Source organism: Saccostrea cucullata, unplaced genomic scaffold, assembly GCF_032062105.1.
Source record: "Saccostrea cucullata isolate Sc308-1 unplaced genomic scaffold, CSIRO_AGI_Scuc_v1 ctg2667, whole genome shotgun sequence".
Taxonomy (NCBI): Eukaryota; Metazoa; Mollusca; class Bivalvia; order Ostreida; family Ostreidae; genus Saccostrea; species Saccostrea cuccullata.
Window position 1 is genome coordinate 69762 of NW_026927697.1, and position 21132 is coordinate 90893.

A 21132-nucleotide genomic window follows, 5' to 3' on the forward strand; every position below is an offset into this window, starting at 1 on the left:
TTATTTACATCGACATACATCAGTGAGTTGATAAGTCATCTTCCATTAGTCGGCTGTCGAAGAATGAAGCTTTGTGGTTAATATACATGTGTGAGCAATTCTTATGCGAGAGTTGACAAACAAATGGTCCTGTTGTGTAAATCTAAATTTTCAAATACATGTATAATAATTAATACTTAAATGTACCTGGATTATATAATGTACTCGTTACGGTGTACATACATGTATAATTCAAACTCTATCTCTCTCGTGATCTCTGCTATTTTGAACGTACAATGTTTTTAATTTGAAAATTCCCCAAAAATACTCGTATCTCAACTTTTAAAATGCTCCAAATAAAACTGCATTCTTGTTTATAATTTAAGGCTATAGATAGGTAGTAAATGTATTATTATTTATTAGAAAGGGACTTGAGCTTAACCCCCTCTCCCGGCCCTTCTTTCTCTTAATCCATCACGTAAATTTTAAAATAAATGATAATGGCTAATAAACGCTTCTATCTGGGGCCGGTAGTTCAAAAGATTGTTAGGTTAACACATGTATATATCAATTTGCGTTATCCAGTCCGGATATAAAAGCACTTTTTGGCCTAGTTAAGCTTTCACGTAGGAAAAAAAAATTACATTCCTTCTTTGAAGGTTGAATATTGAGTATACCGCCAAATATATCGTCTATAGTTTATTCTATCTGAGAAAAGAAAAACAGGAACTAATGAATAAACATTATCAAAACCTGCCATAGAAATTAGTCAAAATTGACTCAAATTAAAATATATCGTATTTAGTAATTAAAAGATAAACTGTTTCGACTTAAATATAAAAGTAGAAAATTTTTCGACAAAATTCATTATATCTATTGCTTACTTTCAAGGGAAAAAGAAATTTTTTTGTAAATTGACACACAATATAAGACTCTGGTAAGGACACGGGGCCGGTAACTTACTGTATTAATTTTACGAAATCATTCATATATATATATATATATATATATATATATATATATATATATATATATATATATATATATATATATATATATATATATATATATATATATATATATATATATATATATATATATACAAAAGTTGTATATATATATTCATGTTTATTGTTATTATTAAAATCAAATTTATATATACTAGTATGTTACCGGCCCCTGTGGATAAGTACACTGCATATCTTTTATTCTATTCTCTGTTATATACTTTTTTATTCTATGAACCAATAATGTCCTCAGCCAAATTTTGAATTTCAATCAATTTAGGAAATTTTAATTGTCAGTCATATATACAAATTTAAATTGATTAAAATTTAAATTTAACAGAGGTAAATGATATATCCCGTACAACCCCTACATAATCAATTGTAAATGTCATTGAAAATACGAATCATATAAAATAAAACGATGCGACACAAGTCACATTCCATACTCTTTATATTGGTATCGGCCGCTTGTTACAAATCTACATGTACGATCGACTACTCGCTCATACTGCAAGGTGTACAGAGTTATGTTTCCTAGTGATCAGGATCGGACAGCAGGCACTGTCTATACGACGCCACTTTTGTACCCTATGTTGCCAAATAACGACTTCCAGTACGTACACAAAAAAGCTAAAGATAAATTATCCGAGAACAACATTGAAATACTATATTTTTTACATATTAAAAATCATGTTCATTGCTCAATTTCATCAAATGTTTTAGAGGTACGCAAGAATATAGAACTAGAGAAATAGGAACTTTCATGCCTATATAATGTCTATCTTTGCCAAAAAATGGGGGGGGGGGGGGGCTTGGCCCCCCTAGCAACCCTCCGTTTCCGACGCCTATGTGTTCAGGTACATTTACCATTAAATTTACAATATATTTCTTGAAAGAGCATCAAAGATCAAACTCAGCTGTATTTAAATTTTATTGCTTCAATCTATCTTCTGAAACTCGACAGCTTAAAAATAACACATTCAGAAGATAGGGAGAGAATGCATGTATAACATGTAGTATTCTCAGACAGCTTGTTACATCTATGTAACTATGTAATACACTAGACAAAATTGCTAACGCACCACTTAAAATTCTTCTTTATGAATTGAACATTTGCCTAATTGATATCAGTATATATAATACGCCATATTTTCCAATACAATGGAATTGGCAAAAGTCATGGTGTCAGAACAAACCCCAAATTGACCTTCTTGCCTGAAACCCAATTTCCCGACATGCATTGCGTGCCCCTTTTTTGCCTAGATATACGCGTTGCTAATTACTGATGATTGTCCCTGTGTTTACAATAGAGACAATCTTACAATAAAAAATAATTAAATAATATGCAACAATTGACTATTATATCGCCTGCTAGTCATCCAATGCATTGGTGTCCATGCCCAGTCTACCCAACTTCCTGTTGCCCCAAATTTGTGGAACGACATTGAAAATGTGGTGTAGTGTTTACTAAATGGATTGGCTATCTAGAGGGAACATTTTTATGTTTACTAATCTATTTGCAACATTCTTTCACTAGAAGAATAAATATTGATTTCATCGTTATTATTATTTTCAAATCTTCCCAAAGGAACCCCCTTCAGACACCATACTGTCTGTTTTTTCACGCTCTTCTTGGATCAAATGCCGCATACGGTATAATTTTTTTTCTAATTTTCTAATTATTACAAGCATAAAGAACAAAAATGCAAAGGAAAAATTAGAATTTTTCCTTCAAATTAGTATGGATAACATTTCCACGTTTTCTATGAAATGGTCACGCTTCAGTAAACATTGTAGTTTATTATCAATTGAGACATTTCAATGTTTTATTTTTTGATTATGTATCATAATAATATATCAAATGTATCATAAACAAGTTTTGAAAAGTAAAATATTACTTTCATTGTGTGGTGCGTTAGCAATTTTGTCCAGTGTATATTGATGCTTTATACCATTTAAGAATTTTTTGTACATTAATTCTATTCATTCAGTATATTATAAATATAACAATTACTTTATTTCCAATCAATTGATAAAAATCGATGTGGGGTGGATAAATTTTAAGTTTGGTATATAAATACTCCAAACATGCCTGTGTTTTCTACACACTCATGGATGTATTGCCTGATAGAGAATTATATATATGACATGTATTGTCAGTCTACTTGTGTGCTAAGTTATATTGAAATCAGACCAAAGCTGTAGGAGGAGTAGCATTTTGAAAAATTGTTTACAGACAGAAAGACAGCTGCACGGACGGACGACGGGCACATTAACATCGCATAAGCTCTTCTGGTCTCTGACCAGTAGAGTTTAAAAAAAAACAAAGTGCTTAGTCCCCTCATAAAGGGAGGTATTCAAGAAAAACAAAAAGAGGGTGTGTTATTAAAAATATCTCATTCTAAAAAACCAAAGGGCAAGAAAAGCTGAAACTTGCATGGAAGCATCCTTGGGTAGTGTGAATAAGGCGGGGCCAGAATAAGGAATCCAAGTTATTCATTCAAATATATAGGATCTTTAAAAATAAATCTTCTCAAGAACCAATTGGGCAGAAAAGCAGAATATGGAAAAATCCTTGTGAGTGCCGATTCTACATCGATCAGACCATGAACACCTGGGGTAGGGCGGTGTAACAATAGGGAATCCAAGTTTTACAAATATATAGGAATTTCAAAAAAGAAATTTTCTTCACAAGAACCACTGGGCTAGGAAAGCTAAAACTTTCGTGGAAGCATAATGGGGGTAGTGTAGATTCTGAATTGTTATCAGGACCCTCGGGGATATATATTTGAAAATCTACGATTAGGGAATTTCATATTGAAAATCCATACGGTATAGAACGACCTTTTTGCTTACCAAATACAAGAACTGGATAAATATAACAAGAGGCCCATGGGCCACATCGCTCACCTGAGTAACTTGGGTGATGCAGATCTTTACCAGATTCCCCCTCTTGCTATACCTATCATGCCCAACAACCCCCTTCCCTTTTTTATTTTAAAACTTTAGAATCTACACTACCCAAGGATGCTTCCACATAAGTTTCAGCTTTCCTGGCCCAGTGGTTCTTGATTTGTTCTATATATTTCTATGTAAAACTTTGGATTCCCTATTGTGGCCCCGCCCTACCCCCGGGGGTCATGATTTTAACAATTTAATATTTACACTACCCAAGAATGCTTCCACATAAGTTTCAGCTTTCCTGGCCCAGTGGTTCTTGAGAAGAAGATTTTTAAAGATTTGTTCTATATATTTCTATGTAAAACTTGGATTCCCTATTGTGGCCCCACCCTACCCCTGGGGGTCACAATTTTAACAATTTAATATTTACACTACCCAAGGATGCTCCCACATAAGTTTCAGCTTTCCTGGCCCAGTGGTTCTTGAGAAGAAGATTTTTAAAGATTTGTTCTATATATTTCTATGTAAAACTTGGATTCCCTATTGTGGCCCCACCCTACCCCCAGGGGCTCCCACATAAGGTCATGATTTTAAAACAATTTTTAATATTTACACTACCCAAGGATGCTCCCACATAAGTTTCAGCTTTCCTGGCCCAGTGGTTCTTGAGAAGAAGATTTTTAAAGATTTGTTCTATATATTTCTATGTAAAACTTGGATTCCCTATTGTGGCCCCACCCTACCCCCGGGGGTCATGATTTTAACAATTTAATATTTACACTACCCAAGGATGCTCCCACATAAGTTTCAGCTTTCCTGGCCCAGTGGTTCTTGAGAAGAAGATTTTTAAAGATTTGTTCTATATATTTCTATGTAAAACTTGGATTCCCTATTGTGGCCCCACCCTAACCCCAGGGGTCATGATTTTAACAATTTAATATCTACACTACCCAAGGATGCTCCCACGTAAGTTTCAGCTTTCCTGGCCCAGTGGTTCTTGAGAAGAAGATTTTTAAAGATTTGTTCTATATATTTCTATGTAAAATTTGGATTCCCTATTGTGGTCCCGCCCTACCCCCGGGGGTCATGATTTTAACAATTTTATATCTACACTACCCAAGGATGCTTCCGTATTTATAAGTTTCAGCTTTCCTGGCCCAGTGGTTCTTGAGAAGAAGATTTTTTAGTGACCCCACCCTATTTTTGTCTTTTCTTGATTATCTCCCCTTGTAAGGAAACTTGGCCCTTCATTTTAAAAATTTAAACTTCCCTTCACCCAAGGATGCTTTTTACAAAGTTTGGTTAAAATTGGCCCATTGGTTCTTGAGAAGAAGTCGAAAATGTGAAAAGTTTACAGACGGACGGACAGACGGACGGACGACGGACAAAATGTGATCAGAAAAGCTCACTTGAGCCTTCGGCTCAGGTGAGCTAAAAAAATATAATATATGTAGAAAAGAGAGACTACTCTTTCAATTATCTTGATAGAAAAAATATACTGGATAATTCTATACAATGAATATTAATTTGGTAAATTGATTATTTCTGGAATTTATCATATATTAAGATTAAATCATTAAAAATTTGAAATTATTATATAAAAAAATATTGAGAGTATATACATAAATAAAAAGTTCAGTATATAGCCATACGATCAAGTTTGGCATTCAAAGCCTCTTTAGATTGGATATTTCAAAAGTCTGGTACAAGAATTGTATTTGATGTCAATTTGTACATAAAACGTTACTTCTGGAAAACGATCCTGTCCTGTATCGTGTTGACGTCACAGTCACCGACTCTGACCACACGGAATCCATGTTGTTCTATCTTCTCCTTCCGGAGCTCATAGCCCCATCCCACCCCGTGTCCCTCGCCGGTAGGGCCCGAAAGGCTCATGGGAAGACATGAAAAAAGACTAAATGGTAACATTAACTGTGATTTTTTGTCATTTGCCTGGTTTTTATGATAAGAGGATATAGCCGGATCAAACGCAGCGGCGAAACCATCTGACCGGAGGACTCGCTTCACTTCCGTCAGAAGTTCATCCACTCCTGGTGCGTCATGAAGAACGTCATTTATGATGACGAAATCAAACTTTTCTGTCCAGTCACTCGGCAGTTGTCCTCCTACAGTACACACGAACTGAGCGTTCTTAATTCCCTCCTTGTTTAACTCTGAGTTAGCCCGGTCTATGGATTTCTGATCCATGTCCACCCCGTACACGTTACTCTGGGGATACAGATGAGCTATCCTCCTAGCGTGGGCCCCGTATCCACAGCCCAAGTCTAGTAAAGTAAACTCGTTACCTGTAAAAACAGAACCAAAAATTTATAGTACATGTATTTTATATTTTTTACGAATATTCAAACAAAATTATATACGTTCTGTGCAACGTATTTTTGCATTTAGAGATACATGTATTATGCAAAAAAAAAAAAAAAAAACCCTGCATGACATGGTTCCAAAGAAAGGACTCAGTTATTTCTTATAAATAAAACTAAAGATAATCTTTCAGATACATGTAGGTTTGTAAGAAGTACAATACCTGGTTTCATTTCGAGCACCGGGCGGAGTGAATTTTGAATCCAGATTTGAACAGCCTCTGGTGTGCGAAATCCATCCACGAATTTCAGGAATGGTGCAGTATACGGGTAACCTGAAGAATGTTTATTAATAAACATATTTATCTTCTACTTGTTTCGATTCTAAACTTTAAAATTACTTATTTTTTTTCAATGAAATGACAAGAGTAAATTCAGTTTTTTGTGCACCGTCATTAAAATATAACTTTTCGTTCTCTAAATCCTCATTGTAATCGACTGATCAGTTTCAATGAAATTGTATATCAATTTATTTTTAAACCTCTGGGTCCATCTTCAGTAACTGCTTTCTCAAGAAGAGGCACTGCTTCACACAGTATCGGCAGGGCATTGGCAATATGGCCCTGTTCCCTCAGTACTTTCTCCTCATAAGGAAGAGAATACCGTCCGTCGTCATGGACTTGTACGATCCCCGAGGCTGCCATGCATCCCAGCCACTCTTGTATATACCTGTTATTTAGAGCTTACATGTAAATAAATCGCACATTGACTGGGTTTGAGGGCAACATGCGTTTTGTCAGACCCAAGGAACTAAACTATTTGCCAGAGGTCGTAAGACCAAGACAATCAGTTCAGTTCGAGGGATCGACAAAGCGAAATGTTCCCGAGAACACGGCCAATAAATGTTTAGTTATACTTTTACTTTTTTGATTTAGAAATATCTTGTTCTGGCTTTCATGTTTACGATAATATGTAAGATACTGAGATTGAGGTATTTGACAGGCCTGATGACGAGACATTCCTTTCTATACCCACAATACATTTCCATTGTATTTTTTCTGAGCAGTCTGAAAAAAATATTGAGATATTGGACTGCTTTGATGTTTTTTACGTCTCACAGTGCGATTACGGTACCTATATTTTATCAATTATTGTAAACATGGAAGGTAGCGTAGAATGTGTGAAAATTACAAGTAACAAGGAAATTCAGAGAATTGTGGTCCCCGCCTCCTGTGTAGATTAATGACAATACCATTATTTATGGCATATTGTGTAAAATATGAATGCTTTATATGTCATTCAAAAGTGATCATCAAAGTTAAAATTTTTGAAAATTATGTTTAACATGAAGGCCAAGGGGTCAACAATCATAGCATGCTAGGAAATACTAGTACTGAGTACATGTATATTATTACAGGTAATAGACATGTCAAATATAAAAGCCCTATCTGCCTCTCAATCAAAAATTATAAGGAAAAAGATAACATTTTTGAAAATTAGATCAAACTTCAATGTCTAGATCACAGTGAAAAATCATAGTACGTATTTAGAAAGATCTTGTCACAGGTATTTGTACAACTTCTGCTGAGTATCTGCTAACCCAGTACCAGCTTGAATGTTGTCAGTATTCAAATCTTCAGGACTTTGTAAGGACAAAGATACAATGTTTATAAGGATAAGGATACAAAGTTTATCAGGATAAGGATATATGTTTTTAAGGATAAGGATATAAGGTTTACATGGTTTATAAGGAAAAGGATTATTAGGTTTATAAGGAGTTATGTTATAACGATTAATAAAGTATAATTATATTGTATTATGTAGGTCGTGGCCAAAATCGCCAAATCAAAAATAATTGATTTTAAGACGTTATATTTGTCTTCATCGTCTTTAATAATGTACATGTAAAATATGAAAAATCTATCTCTTCTCATTCAAAAGACCAAGGTAAAAGTTGTTGTGATAGACGGACAGACTGACAGACAAATTAGATTTAATACATTCTCTCTTTCGCGAAAGCAGGCGACAAAAATCTTTGTAACTGAAGTTTTCAAATTAACTAAAAGGAGATTGATTGATTGTATACTGTTTAACGTCCCTCTCCAGAATATTTCACTGATATGGAGACGTCACCATTGCCGGTGAAGGGCTGCAAATCTTAGGCCTATGCTCGGCACTTACGGCCTTTGAGCAGGGAGGGATCTTTATCGTGCCACACCTGCTGTGATACGGGGCCTCGGTTTGTACGGTCTGACGGTCTCATCCGAAGGACCGCCCCATTTAGTCGCCTTTTACGACAAGCATGGGGGTACTGAGGACCTATTCTAACCCGGATCCCCAACATGCCCAAGGGATAACTAAAAAGGAGAATCGAGCCCTTTCACTCTATTGTATATTTACCTTTCGTGCAACAAGTCGCTGTTGTTGGGATACTTAATTATTTAGTTTAAAAAATTTGAATTAAGTTTGCTTTATTTCTTCAAAAGTAAATAAAATCAAAGTATTTTTAAAATCAAAACAGATCTGTCTAAATATATCGGAAACTGTTTTAGTGTGAGAAAGAAGCATGCTACAAGTTAATATTTTGTAATATACCGGTATCAATATACATGTATATGGATGGCTATATTGCCTATATATAACAACAAATTCCTGTATAATGTTCTTTAGCCTAGGGCCGATAAAAAATTGAATTGAATTTATATATAGAGTCATTAACGTCTCACCTTATCTTCATCCCGGCTTGCTGACTGAGTTCCTCTGCAGTACATGGTTGCTTGATTTTAATGAAGTGGTCAACGATCCCCACCTTGTATCCGAACCCCAGCACTAATGTACTGAGTCCGTCCCGTACTATCTGCTCCAGATCCCGAGCCCCGGTAGTGGATGCCATTATCCAGAATTTACAGCGGTCATCGACCTACAGCAAAGTGTTTATTACGGGGGTTCGTTAGGATCTTTAAATCCACACACAAGTTATGTACTTTTCACCTTGGATCGTGTTAACCTTGTCGCGTGATGCAAGTCACGTTCTCTGAGGTTCAAACAATAAACATTAAAGGAAGCAAAAAAATTATTTTAAAGACAGATATGTTGAACGAATAAATCGAAATCCTTACATACGCTATAAAAACTAATTTGTTATCATGTAATTAAAAATTAATTTAACATTATTTTTATTTTACCATCATTGTCTTATTGTAGTCATTGTAGTATTAGTAAAGTTTGACAACTTGCATTCATATCTTAATTTACCATGTTTAGCGGTACCTACTGTAAACTGTTTTTTTTTTATTATTAAATTATAAATAAATAATTGTCAAAAAACTTTAGAAAATTGACAAATACAAAATAATTTAGACAATTTCAAAAACTATGCAATTCATTGACAAACACATTGATGAAACAAGGCCATCAAAAGTCTCGTATAGAGTCATCATTTCTGTTCTGTTCTGTTGGCGGTACAATGACCTTGTCAGTAAAACAATCCATCATTTGTCGAATGCTGACTAACGTTTTTCATAATAATTGTTAAACAATTATATACACAATGAATTGCTTACGGATTTTCCCGATTCCCCGATCAGGCAGAGCACAGGAAGAACTTAGACCTTTAAGTCTACTGGCTTTCGAAATACCCATCTGTCCGTATGAAAATCCCCTGTCTTTCTCTGTAACCTACAGCATTTTCAAAGTTATCTACTGTAACGGTATTTCTACAGTATGGTAGGGTATACCTCCTCTGTATATACAGCAACTCTCAGTAGGCCACTGTATACATCCCTTCCATATGGCACCTGATCCAGCGTCTATAATGGTATAGGTCTTTGTTTGCTCTGCTTCTATTTGTATTGAATCAATGGTTATTTGAGCATGATGAAATGTTTCCTGTAATTTCTGAGACAATGAAATTATAGGTTTACATAGAGTAATATGCTGAGTACTTTTTAACATATAAAAAAGCGGAATTGTATATACATGTACATGTATGTGCAAGGTGTCCTTGATATACCTATACCACAAGACGCCGTCATTGCTAACAGATGAGATATACCAATAGACATTTGTAGTTCTTAATAAGTCATGTGGTTTGGTCTAAATTTTTGTTCTTGGTGACATCAATCTCAGCATTTTGATGAACACAACGAGGATATTTAGAAAATTTATTGTAAATGATATCCAAATATTGCTTAAGTTTACATGACGCTCAAGATTGAAGAAACATTTTGCAAAGAATTGATATGGTACCATATTTTCATTGTCAACTTGCTGCAAATATAAAAGAAATATCACAAATATAACATAAGGTACGTAAATACATCAATACTGTTCTAAACACCCGAAGATACTCCACCCCCTTCTTTCAAAATGCGTTTTCGTTGTATAAAGACATTGATTGCATATTAACAATTTACAACAGTTACTTATTATCTGGTTTCATTAGTACTCAGTTTATTTGCTACTTTCTAAATTTTTGTGGAAATTTACATAATTATATATTTTAAATAATTTACATATATATCCCCTTGAACCCCTAATGCTGTCATTTTGCTCAAAGAATTGCAATTTGAACAAACTGATTCTCCTGTGTATATATATATAGTAAAACTTGTACGATAAATTTAATTAACAGAGCCTTTTGCCGTTTTGGAGAAAAGGGTATCTTATACCGGGTATTAAATCTTTTAAAGAATTTTTTCTCCAAAATCCTACCACTCGATTCCAATAAAAATTCATCTCAGCCATTCAGGCCATCTTCTCCAAATAAAAAATCCCTTATAAAAATCATCTATTCAAGCAAATTCTCTCAGAAAGAGATGTCTAATCTCATGATTTCATTTTAACTTAGCTTGCTAACTCTAGAGAAAAATGAAAGCTATATAATATTCAACGTGTTTTGTTTACGGACAACAGACAGATTAGGGTTAACTCATCAGAATACAGTGTAGCTCAATCTTAGTAAGAATGATGTAAAGAGTAACGTAAGTTGAACATTTGGTTAATTTGTACATACGAGGGCTGTTCAATAAATAATGTCCTGAACTGTACGACATACAATACAGATATCATATGACCTTAAGCTGGACTTTTTCGCATTATTGAATCTTTAATGAATTAATAGCAATTTATATGACCACTTTTCATCACATAGTTTCATTGTGAGAAGCTGGAAAACAAGGGCTATTCGAGACACTGCATTAAAAATGAATGGTAAAGAATCAGTTAACTAGCGTGAAATTAAACGCTTCATTGAGCTATTGTAAAACTCGTTAAGAATCTCAAAGAAATATTCACTGAAATATGTAAAATTTACGGCAACCACTGTCTGTTTTATAGACAAATGAGCAGGTGGATTTCAATGATAAAAAATTATATAATGGGCATCAAATATGGGTACCGTCCTTGCCAACAAAAATTATATCAATAATGTTCTGTTTGAATTTCAACAAATAACCACTAATGAAGTATGATTGACTTTAAAACACATAGCAAATTTGATAGACTTCATTTCGGGAGTATGTCACACTGTTTTAAATAAACGTTTGATAGTAAAAAAGCTTAGTACTCAAAGGTAACCCTATGTTTTGAAAAATAAGTGAAAACGACAGCGTATAAGAATATCTAAACAATTATTTTAAAATATCAGTAATTGTAGTTATCCACGTCTGTTTGAAATTCAAACAGATAATGAAACTTGAATCAATTGCTTAAAACCCTCGAAACAACGTTTACTATAAGGTATACTTGACAAAAACAGCAAAGGTCTGAGAGGAGCAAAGAATTGCAAAAGCACAAAGACAGATTTATATGCAATTTTCTTAAATAATAGTGGTCTTGTAGTTCCAATTCGTATTCGGGGAGGCAGTTTAATTTCTGGAAGAGTCTAGAAAGCAAAGTTTTTGCAAAAAAAATAGAAAGGTTAATGAGAGGAAGGAACCAGAATCAGGAATCCACTACATTAAATTTCTTCATGACAGCGACCAAACCCCCACGCCCTGAAGAGTAAAGGAGTTTTTGGGATAAACAGAAAGTTAATTTTTTTTCACATTAACAATATTCGCCAGATCTTTCGCCTTTTGACATGTTTCATTTTCCAAACGCCTTTCAGAAGGAAGAAACGAGTCCAGGAAATCATAAGATCTGTCATTTTCCAGTATACTAAGGGTCAAACCAAAAATGAGTTCTAAAAACAATCAGAAATTGGATAAAAAAAATTATGGACATCTGTTTTAATTGTAAGAGAATATTAGATTAAATCATTTAGACTAAATCATTGAAAAGCGTCTTTTGCCTCTTTCCGAGCACCGAGGATATCATTTATTGAACAGTCCTCGTATCTCTGAAAAATAATCGGCATGCATTTACAAGTAATAGAAATGTCAATTCTGTTACTCAGTTTTTAGTTGAAAAAAAGTCCATTTTTCCTTCTCTGCTGCAAGAAATTCAAAATGACCATTGTACTAGTTTAATTGTAGTGTGCAAGGTCACAGGAAAGAAAATGCTTCATACATGTATTCTAGCTGTCTTTCTGCATTTTTGATCCCAATCAACAATTTTCCTATCACAATCCTGTTTCCCTGTAGCCTCGTTCTCAAGATAACCAGCTATGGCTTCCCCTGCGACTTCTGGGACAGGATCCCTCATGTATGTCCATTTCTATCTTTTCCACTAGTTCCTCGGGGAGTAGAAAAACCTTCTTCTCTTCATTTGTCGTGTCATGTGGTGTATCATCTAATAAAACAATATGTCATGATAGTTTCAATTTATGTGATTTCATGTTGTACCATTTAAGGAATTTCAAATTGTATACATGTAACTAAAATAATATTAAAAATTCCAATTGATATAGTTCCTAATATAGTTATACCTGAGTAGATGCTAGTGTTTAATTTGCACATGAAGTGAAACAACTAGCAAAATTATCAATTTATTCTATCTAATTAGAAAGGTTCATTCAAAAGCAGATGAAAAATAAAATTTCAATTTTACTCCACGAAATACATGTATATGAAGATAATTTATATCTTTAATTGGGGAAAATTTATCTTCCAATTTGGTATTTGAGCCCATTAATGCTGATTTGAATGTCATAAACTGAGTTTTACCGGCGACGCCTAAGCGTGCACGCAAGGAATCAAGATATAATGACCCTCCTCTCCCTGCAAGGAAGAAAACCAACTTACGGGAATGGTGCATCACGTGGCCATTTTTGTCTGTAGAACACACCACGGCAAGCACTTCCTCCACCTCGTCATCAGCATTTCCAGTTTCTGAGGACGCTCCTCCCTCCTCATTCACTACTAATAAGAAATCAAACAGAACTTAGATTTAACAGAACATATTTAAACATACTACACAGCCCACAAGCTTGTGGGCAAAGTAGCTATTAAATCAGTAGGGGTACCTTTATAATGACTAATGTGATTGCATGCAAGGATCAGGATTTTTTTGTGGGAGGGTTGTGGGTTATAGGCCAGGATTCTGATTTTTTTGCGGGAGGAATGGATTAATTTCGAAATTATGTTCAGATGTTGGGTGTGAATTAACTACTGAGTATGTAGATATACCCTTTTTCTTTTTCCGTTTGATCCAGACCAGTTTTCCGTTTCGTATCCCTGGCCTCCTCTGGAGGTAGCAGTAGTAGAGAACCGCACAGAGAGAAATCACCACAGCGCACACCGCAATGACAACCACCGCCACCGTACTGTAAAACAAGATCAGTAGAATCTATAACAGTAAAAATGACAACCACCGCCACAGTACTGTTATACAAGGTCATCAGGATTTATAACGGTAACTATGACAACCACCGCCACAGTACTGTCAAAACAAGGTCATTAGGATTTATAACGGAACCAATGACAACCACCGATACAGTACTGTCAAAAGAAGGTTATAAGGATTTATAAAGGTAACAATGACAACCATCGATACAGTACTGTCAAAACAAGTTCATCAGGATTTATAACGGTAACTATGACAACCACCGCCACACAACTGTAAAACAAGGTCATCAGGATTTATAACGGTAAGTCGACAACCATCAATACAGTACTGTCAAAACAAGTTAATTAAGAGTTACAACGGTAAACAATGACCATCATCGCCTCAGTACTGTAAAACAAGATCATCAGGATTTATAACGGTTAACAATGACAACCACCGGTACAGTACTGTAAAACAAGGTCGTCAGGATTTATAACGGTAACAATGACAACCATCGAATCAGTACTGTCAAAACAAGTTAATTAGGAGTTATAACAGTAAACAATGACCATCATCGCCTCAGTACTGTAAAACAAGGTCATCAGGATTTATAACGGTTAACAATGACAACCACCGCTACAGTACTGTAAAACAAGGTCATCAGGATTTATAACAGTTAACAATGACAACCACCGCTACAGTACTGTAAAACAAGGTCATCAGGATTTATAACTGTTAACAATGACGTTGTTAAATTTTTAAAATCGCTGTGGAACCAGGAAAATTACAAATATCTGTAAAATTTTCACAATATGAAGATGTAAAACAAGGATCTTACGGCGTTCTACTGCGTTCCCACGGAGATCTCTTTATAACGGCGCGGTAACAATGACAACCATCATTGATATATATTCAGAAGAAATGTAACACAACAACATGAAAACAAGAAATGTCATTAAAAATGTTCTATATTTAAAGTTAATTATTAATAGTTTTATGATTACTCCTTTTTTTTTAATTTCATTGGTTCAAACAATGTAAAAAAAAAATAAATAAACACCAGTTTTCATTAAGTGAAACACAGAACAAGATCAGTACTGTAAAACAAGGTCATCTGGCTGACAACGCTCTAACAACGCCGTGAAAGGATTTATAACGGTTAACAATGACAACCGTGTAATCCGCGAAAAAATCACAGTAAACTGTAAAACAAGGTCATCAGGATTTATAACAGTTAACAATAACAACCACCGCCACAGTACTGTAAAACAAGGTCATCAGGATTCATACCATTTAACAATAACAACCACCGCCACAGTACTGTCAAAACAAGGTCATCTGGATTATATAAGTTTACATTGACGAACATATACTATATATATACAACATATAGACTTTCAAAACATCTGGTCTATTGAAATTTACCAAAAAGTTCTATTAGCTTAAAATATTCTACATACACGGTGCTGTCACTGCTCTTATTTTTCTTGACAATCTTTGGTCTACAGCATGTGTTGTTACAGCAGACGATCAATCCTCTGTCCTGGTCAGGAAGTGGACACGTAAAGTTATTGAATACTGACCCATTTACGTTGATACCAATGCTATCATAGCATAATGTTGGTGCTGCAAGCAAAGGAAAGCAAACTTATTTTGAAATTCCTTGTACACTGAATCAAGACAAATGGCGAGCAGTGCAAAACATCTTAAATGGAATACGTATAACCAATAGCAACTAGTCAAACTCGCAGTGTGACCTTTGACATAATCGGACAATCGGAAGAATCTGTAGACAATGCAGTGTAAAATAATCGTCTAACAACTTGTTTAAAAACAACTAACATTCGACTGTATCAACTATAGACTTTGCTCAATTTTGACTTTAAGAGACTGTTGATAACCTTGTGTCATCAACTTTTTTCTCAATAGCTTACCTCGTTTTGGAAATTTTTCTTATGTAGAGCATGCTCTTGCGTATCGAATCATTTAAGAGACATAAACTTAATATATAGGTGACAATTGTTTACTATTTCATATGTAAGAGAAGTTGACGTTAGAGATGAAATCATCACATTTGTCATAAAGTCTGCTAGCGAAGTTAACATTAATTGAACTTATTTTTAAAGAAATGGATCTGATCTCATTGTAAAAAAAATTTCGATGTCCCTAAAAATATCATACTAGGTATTTTAATTACATGTATAACAAAGAGAAGAAAATGAACATTTACTGTGCTTAAGCTAAAACCTTAAGAGGAAAATTGAACAAGGACACAATACGGACCCGTGGAAACATTAGAGGTGGGAACAGGTGCATGTCTAGCAGTAAAATCACCCCTCGGAAAACGGAATCATCTGAAGTCAGATTAGCTCAGAACTATATATAACCAATAGTTTGTAGCATATAAGCCAATATCCTAAGTACATTATATGACCAAAGGATAGGTTGCATTTTCCAATCAAAATCATTATTACGAACACAAAATTTGCAAATTGTATTTTAATGAAACTCTAGAGTCCTGCAACATTAATTAATTTGCCGGTAGCTTGTCTTCTATTAACATTGGACATGCTCTTGCGTCTTAATTTGAACTTACAGTAAATTTAAAGCACTATGAATTATTTTGTTTTTGTACATCCATGTGTCTATATTATCTGAAGCATATTAATTGATAAATACAATATTTACGTGATGTTGATCATGATAGCTTTGTGTTTTTCATGATACAAGCAAGGAGACTTTTATTACACTAAAACTCAGATAACGGTTGTTGTTTATTACTATGAAATCACAAATATCGTGGGGGGTTAATTTTCGTTGTTTTCGAGGTATGAAGAGACCCACGAATTGAGGTATGAAGAGACCCACGAATTCATGTTTACCACGAAATATCAAATGTTACATACAAAATTAATCAATTCTTCATCCACGAATTAAAGTCCCCATGAACCAAGAGTTTTTACTCAAACCACGAAAATTTGACCCCACGAAAATATATGATTTTACAGTAATTATATTTTGTATCTTAAGTTTTTTAAAATTAGATGTCGTTTTATAAACATAGTTATGCTTTAATTATTCCTTGATACTGTTAAAGTTCACAGATGCATTTTTGAGGCATGTGCAATATTTTTAAAGTAACATTGACGTTGAAAAATGAAGCAGAAAAAGTTAATTACGTTTTGTTGATAATAAACACAAAGTTATTCAAAATTGCCGCTTTTAAAAATTATTTCTTAGACAGTTTCCTCTATAGATTATACTTACTACCAGCTTTTATACAAACCTTTCGTTGGGTACAATCTTTTATATTCGTTGTAACCATAAATGGAGTCGTATAGAGTGGTATTTTGCGAATGTGTCTCCCTTTTAGAAATATCATGATCCCCGATAACGATTGACAATGATATAATACCTTAAAAATAGATAAATGTAATAAATAATCTGCTTCATTATAATTTCTTTTTGTTAAAATTTCAACTTTTCACAATGCAATGCATTAATGTTTTATACCGGATACTGCGAAATCACTTATTTTGTGGGGGTTAAATTTTCCATTGCTTTCGAGGTATGGAGAGACCCACGAATTTATGACTACCACGAGATGGAAAATTTCATATGCATAATGATATATGTTTATTCACCAATCAATGCATATCTACTAAACATTTTCCAACCACGAAATCAAATACCCACAAACCAGAATTTTTTCTTCAAACCTCGAAAATTTGACCCCACGAAAATATGTGATTTCACAATATCCAAACTTAAACACATCAATTAAGATAATTTTTTTTAATTCCCTCCTTCATTTCAGATCTAATAAGGAATTATATCGATACAATGTATGTCCCTGAGCATGACATAATAAATATCAGCGAGTCTGACATATACGTTGCCTATTCGGATATTTTACTAAGATAAGACGTTAATGGGAATCAAACAACTTATGATAAATATGGTTGACACTAACTTTTCAATCGTCACCGTACCTTACTTATGCAGCATTATACCTTTATCACCTACATACGGAGTTTATATCTCTCAGTTGATTCAATACTCAAGATCATGCTCTACGTAAGAACAATTTCTAAAGCGATGCAAGATATTGACAACCCCGGTGCACGTTGATGAAACAAGAATAACAACACGTTCTATGGTGGATACAATGACCTTGTCAGCAAATACAATTTATCATTACGCCAAATGCTGACTAACTTTTTTATCCTAACAGTTAGGTTATTATCACAATTTAAATTGTCAACGGATTTTCCCCTATTTCCTCATTCCTATCACTCCTTCATTGCACCCGATTCCACCTCTGATGATTTGGAGGTTCGTGCTTGCTCTGCTCCTGATTTGTATTATTTTTTAGCTTAAAAATTGAACGTTATCTCCATGTATTTCACTGTGGTAAAGATGGCAGAGGACTTTAAAGTGCTGATTTTTTTCTTCTAAAAAAGTATCCCCTATACATAACTTGAAATACACTTTGAACTATATCATGTATATCTAGGATTAAAATTATACATTGCTCATTTTTGCTTTCGTTGTTGGAATTTTGGCTATTTTTTGTATCGATGTCAATTCTAGCTCCTGGATCCCTAGTAGCTGAGCTTTCGATTTCTGGATATTAAATCTATTGGTTGTTAATAGAACTATCAGCATTATGTGTAAGAATGATTATTCATTCAATTTTTGCGTGATGAATTTGAGAATAAAAGACTGTTTTTGGTAGAAACCCACTCGTAATCGATAATCTCTTATCTGTATGGTTTTATCTTAAAAAACTGGACCGGAATCTAGGTCAGTTATCAGCTACAATGTAGAAACGTTTAAAAACAAATAACACGATCGATAACAAAAATAAGCCATTTAACGGTTTAATAAGTCTTGTTTTGTTTTTTAATGTTTTAAAATGTACCTTTCACAGAAACACATCTTTGACCAATGGACAACGAAGGTTCTAGATCAAAACTAAACAAGTTATATCAACTGCTTCTAATATAACCGAAGACTTGAACATTCAAAAATTTCGAAAGGAGAAAAACCAATTCACATACAGAAGCCATATGAAATCATGCAACTAATATACATTACCTAATAAGTAAAACACAGTGAAAATTCCTTCTCGAAAGTTCATAGCTAAACTTTATGATTAAGCTATTTGAGTTTCCTCACCCATCACACACAATAACGTTCTGAGACCATTGTGCCTTACTCAGCATTGTGAGCAACAAATGATGCGTATTATTTAATATTGATGATCTATTGTAATTATAAAGAGCAGCGGCCATAACTCGACCAACACCTCCGTCATCTGGAATAAGTTAACTCTACAGACAAAACTGCTCAAAATTGAAGTAGTTAATAGGGGATTTATGAAGGCGATAGTTTCTCGTGAAAAAAAGTTCTTTTACAGTTCTTCCGTAACATAATTTCTTTGTTTCCGTATTTTAACACATGTCGATTTTTACTACTTATACAAGACTGCTATCTCGGGTAAAATTAACACATTTAAATGATCTGTTTTTCAACCTGCATGTATTTCCTGTGACGGTTTACGCTTTTTTGTGGTTAAAACAGGCAAACTGCTGTCTAGAGGTTCAAGTAAGGAACGGTTTAGTAAAACTGTCCTCACTCTCGATGGACAAAAGTTTGACTCTTTCACTTAGAAGCCATCTGCAGTTTTATGAAATTGTTTTATTTTCTGGTCCACTTTTTTATTTTTTGCAGAAGTATCATAATCCTTAAAATAGCTGTTTATTTTATAAATTTTAAGACATTTAACTCTGCCACAATACCATCAATAAGAAGTAAATTGAATTTTGAAACAAAATTGAACAAGTTAAAAAAACCTCATAACGTTTGACATCAAATTAGCAAATAATACAAATATGGTAAAATGATTTAAAATAATACCAAATGCAGTAATTTCTTTCATTTTAAATATAATCAAGTACATTGTTGTTGTTTTTAATATATACATGTAAGTAAATATGTAAACTTCATTTTTAAAAAAAAGTAATGTATTGGGCATATGGTCAGTAGTTTTAGATTTTAGAGCTCATATATAGTGTGTATTAGATAATACTGTTTCTTTATACGCCTGATCAATCAATAGACTTGCCGTTTGCCCCAAGAAATAGAACATGTTGAGCTGTTTCAAACATCGAGGGAAACATTATAAGGTTATTGAACTGATATTGTTGAATATTGGCATATATTAGCTGGTTCATGGTACGAAGGCACGAGTTAAGTGGCGAGGGACATTTTTATATGCCAAACATTTGCCAAGGGGGTAACATACATGTATACAATAAGATATTGTAACCAGATTAGTGGGGACAGTTTCTTGGAGGCTAATTAGTCGCACTTCATATTCCTCAGCTTAAAAATATGTCAACACATAGTATGTTATATATTACAGTTCACGTATACAAGTAACTTAAAACTATAACAAAAAATGCACTTGGGTGTCCCTATATCATAATTTGTTTTCCTCAGGATTTGTAACTCTCAACCCTACAATTCAGTCCGGTCATAATTTATATACATGAATCTATATTTATCTGTTCATGTAAGGTATGTGTATTATACATGATAAATATAAATATCTGAACATGAAAAAAATATAATTATATCTATCATTACAGTCGCGACTGAACTAATCGATTAAAATAGGTAGCAACAACCTCGGTAAGCTGGAATGGAAGTTGTGGATGCTTCGGATAAGACCTTAAAAAATAGAGGTCCTGTGTCAAGGCAGGTGTTGGTACGATATAGATCCCTCACTGCTCGATGTCATTGAGTGCAGTAAAAGTTAAATTTTAATCCCTTTACTTGTACATGTATTTGGGTGACGTTTCTCTACGAGGGAAAATTCTCGAATTGGACGTAAACACCGAACATCACATCAATCATGTGAAATTTATCTATTTGGACACGTAAACAAATCAAGCTGTTCTTGAGAAATATATATATGTCTGATAATGCAAGATGCCGTGCTGTGTTTGTTTAAAATATATGTATCTGTGCATGTTTCTAATTTTCCTTTTAGTCACATAAAATATATTTACATTTATGAATACAAATAAAATGAATATTTAAATATATACGAGGGACATTCAATAAATAATGTCATTAGCTCGATGGCATACAACATAGTAGTCATATGACATAAAGCTTGACTTTATCTCATTATTGAATCTTTAATG

The 21132-nt window shown here is 33.9% G+C and overlaps 2 protein-coding genes across 2 annotated transcripts; both read right to left on the reverse strand.

Annotated features, from left to right (window-relative positions):
• Positions 1 to 5395: 5395 nt before the first annotated feature.
• On the reverse strand, positions 5396 to 9196 carry LOC134275260 (uncharacterized). Its single transcript, XM_062757528.1, has 4 exons — positions 8935 to 9196; positions 6750 to 6937; positions 6433 to 6543; positions 5396 to 6193 (listed from the first exon to the last, which is right to left on the reverse strand). Exons 1-4 carry the CDS (start codon positions 9099 to 9101, stop codon positions 5631 to 5633), a joined length of 1029 nt encoding a protein of 342 aa, XP_062613512.1. The 5' UTR covers positions 9102 to 9196; the 3' UTR covers positions 5396 to 5630.
• Positions 9197 to 10357: 1161 nt separating this feature from the next.
• Positions 10358 to 19244, reverse strand: LOC134275264 (uncharacterized). Its single transcript, XM_062757538.1, has 6 exons — positions 19016 to 19244; positions 17202 to 17330; positions 15376 to 15541; positions 13777 to 13913; positions 13393 to 13509; positions 10358 to 12940 (listed from the first exon to the last, which is right to left on the reverse strand). The coding sequence occupies exons 1-6, from the start codon at positions 19056 to 19058 to the stop codon at positions 12801 to 12803; spliced, it is 732 nt and encodes a 243-aa protein (XP_062613522.1). The 5' UTR covers positions 19059 to 19244; the 3' UTR covers positions 10358 to 12800.
• Positions 19245 to 21132: the final 1888 nt, after the last annotated feature.

What these genes read in the sequence shown, in the direction of transcription:
- LOC134275260 (XM_062757528.1), bottom strand. Translation starts at nt 9,101, where the DNA reads ATGGCATCCACTACCGGGGCTCGGGATCTGGAGCAGATAGTACGGGAC. An exon ending in CAAGCCGGGATGAAGATAAG is followed by an intron (nt 6,938 to 8,934) that starts GTGAGACGTTAA and finishes TCTAAATAACAG; the next exon opens with GTATATACAAGAGTGGCTGG. An exon ending in GGTGCTCGAAATGAAACCAG is followed by an intron (nt 6,194 to 6,432) that starts GTATTGTACTTC and finishes CTGTTTTTACAG; the next exon opens with GTAACGAGTTTACTTTACTA.
- LOC134275264 (XM_062757538.1), bottom strand. Translation starts at nt 19,058, where the DNA reads ATGAACTTTCGAGAAGGAATTTTCACTGTGTTTTACTTATTAG. An exon ending in AAGAGCAGTGACAGCACCGT is followed by an intron (nt 13,914 to 15,375) that starts GTATGTAGAATA and finishes CTTGTTTTACAG; the next exon opens with TACGGTGGCGGTGGTTGTCA. An exon ending in CCACGTGATGCACCATTCCC is followed by an intron (nt 12,941 to 13,392) that starts GTAAGTTGGTTT and finishes TTGTTTTATTAG; the next exon opens with ATGATACACCACATGACACG.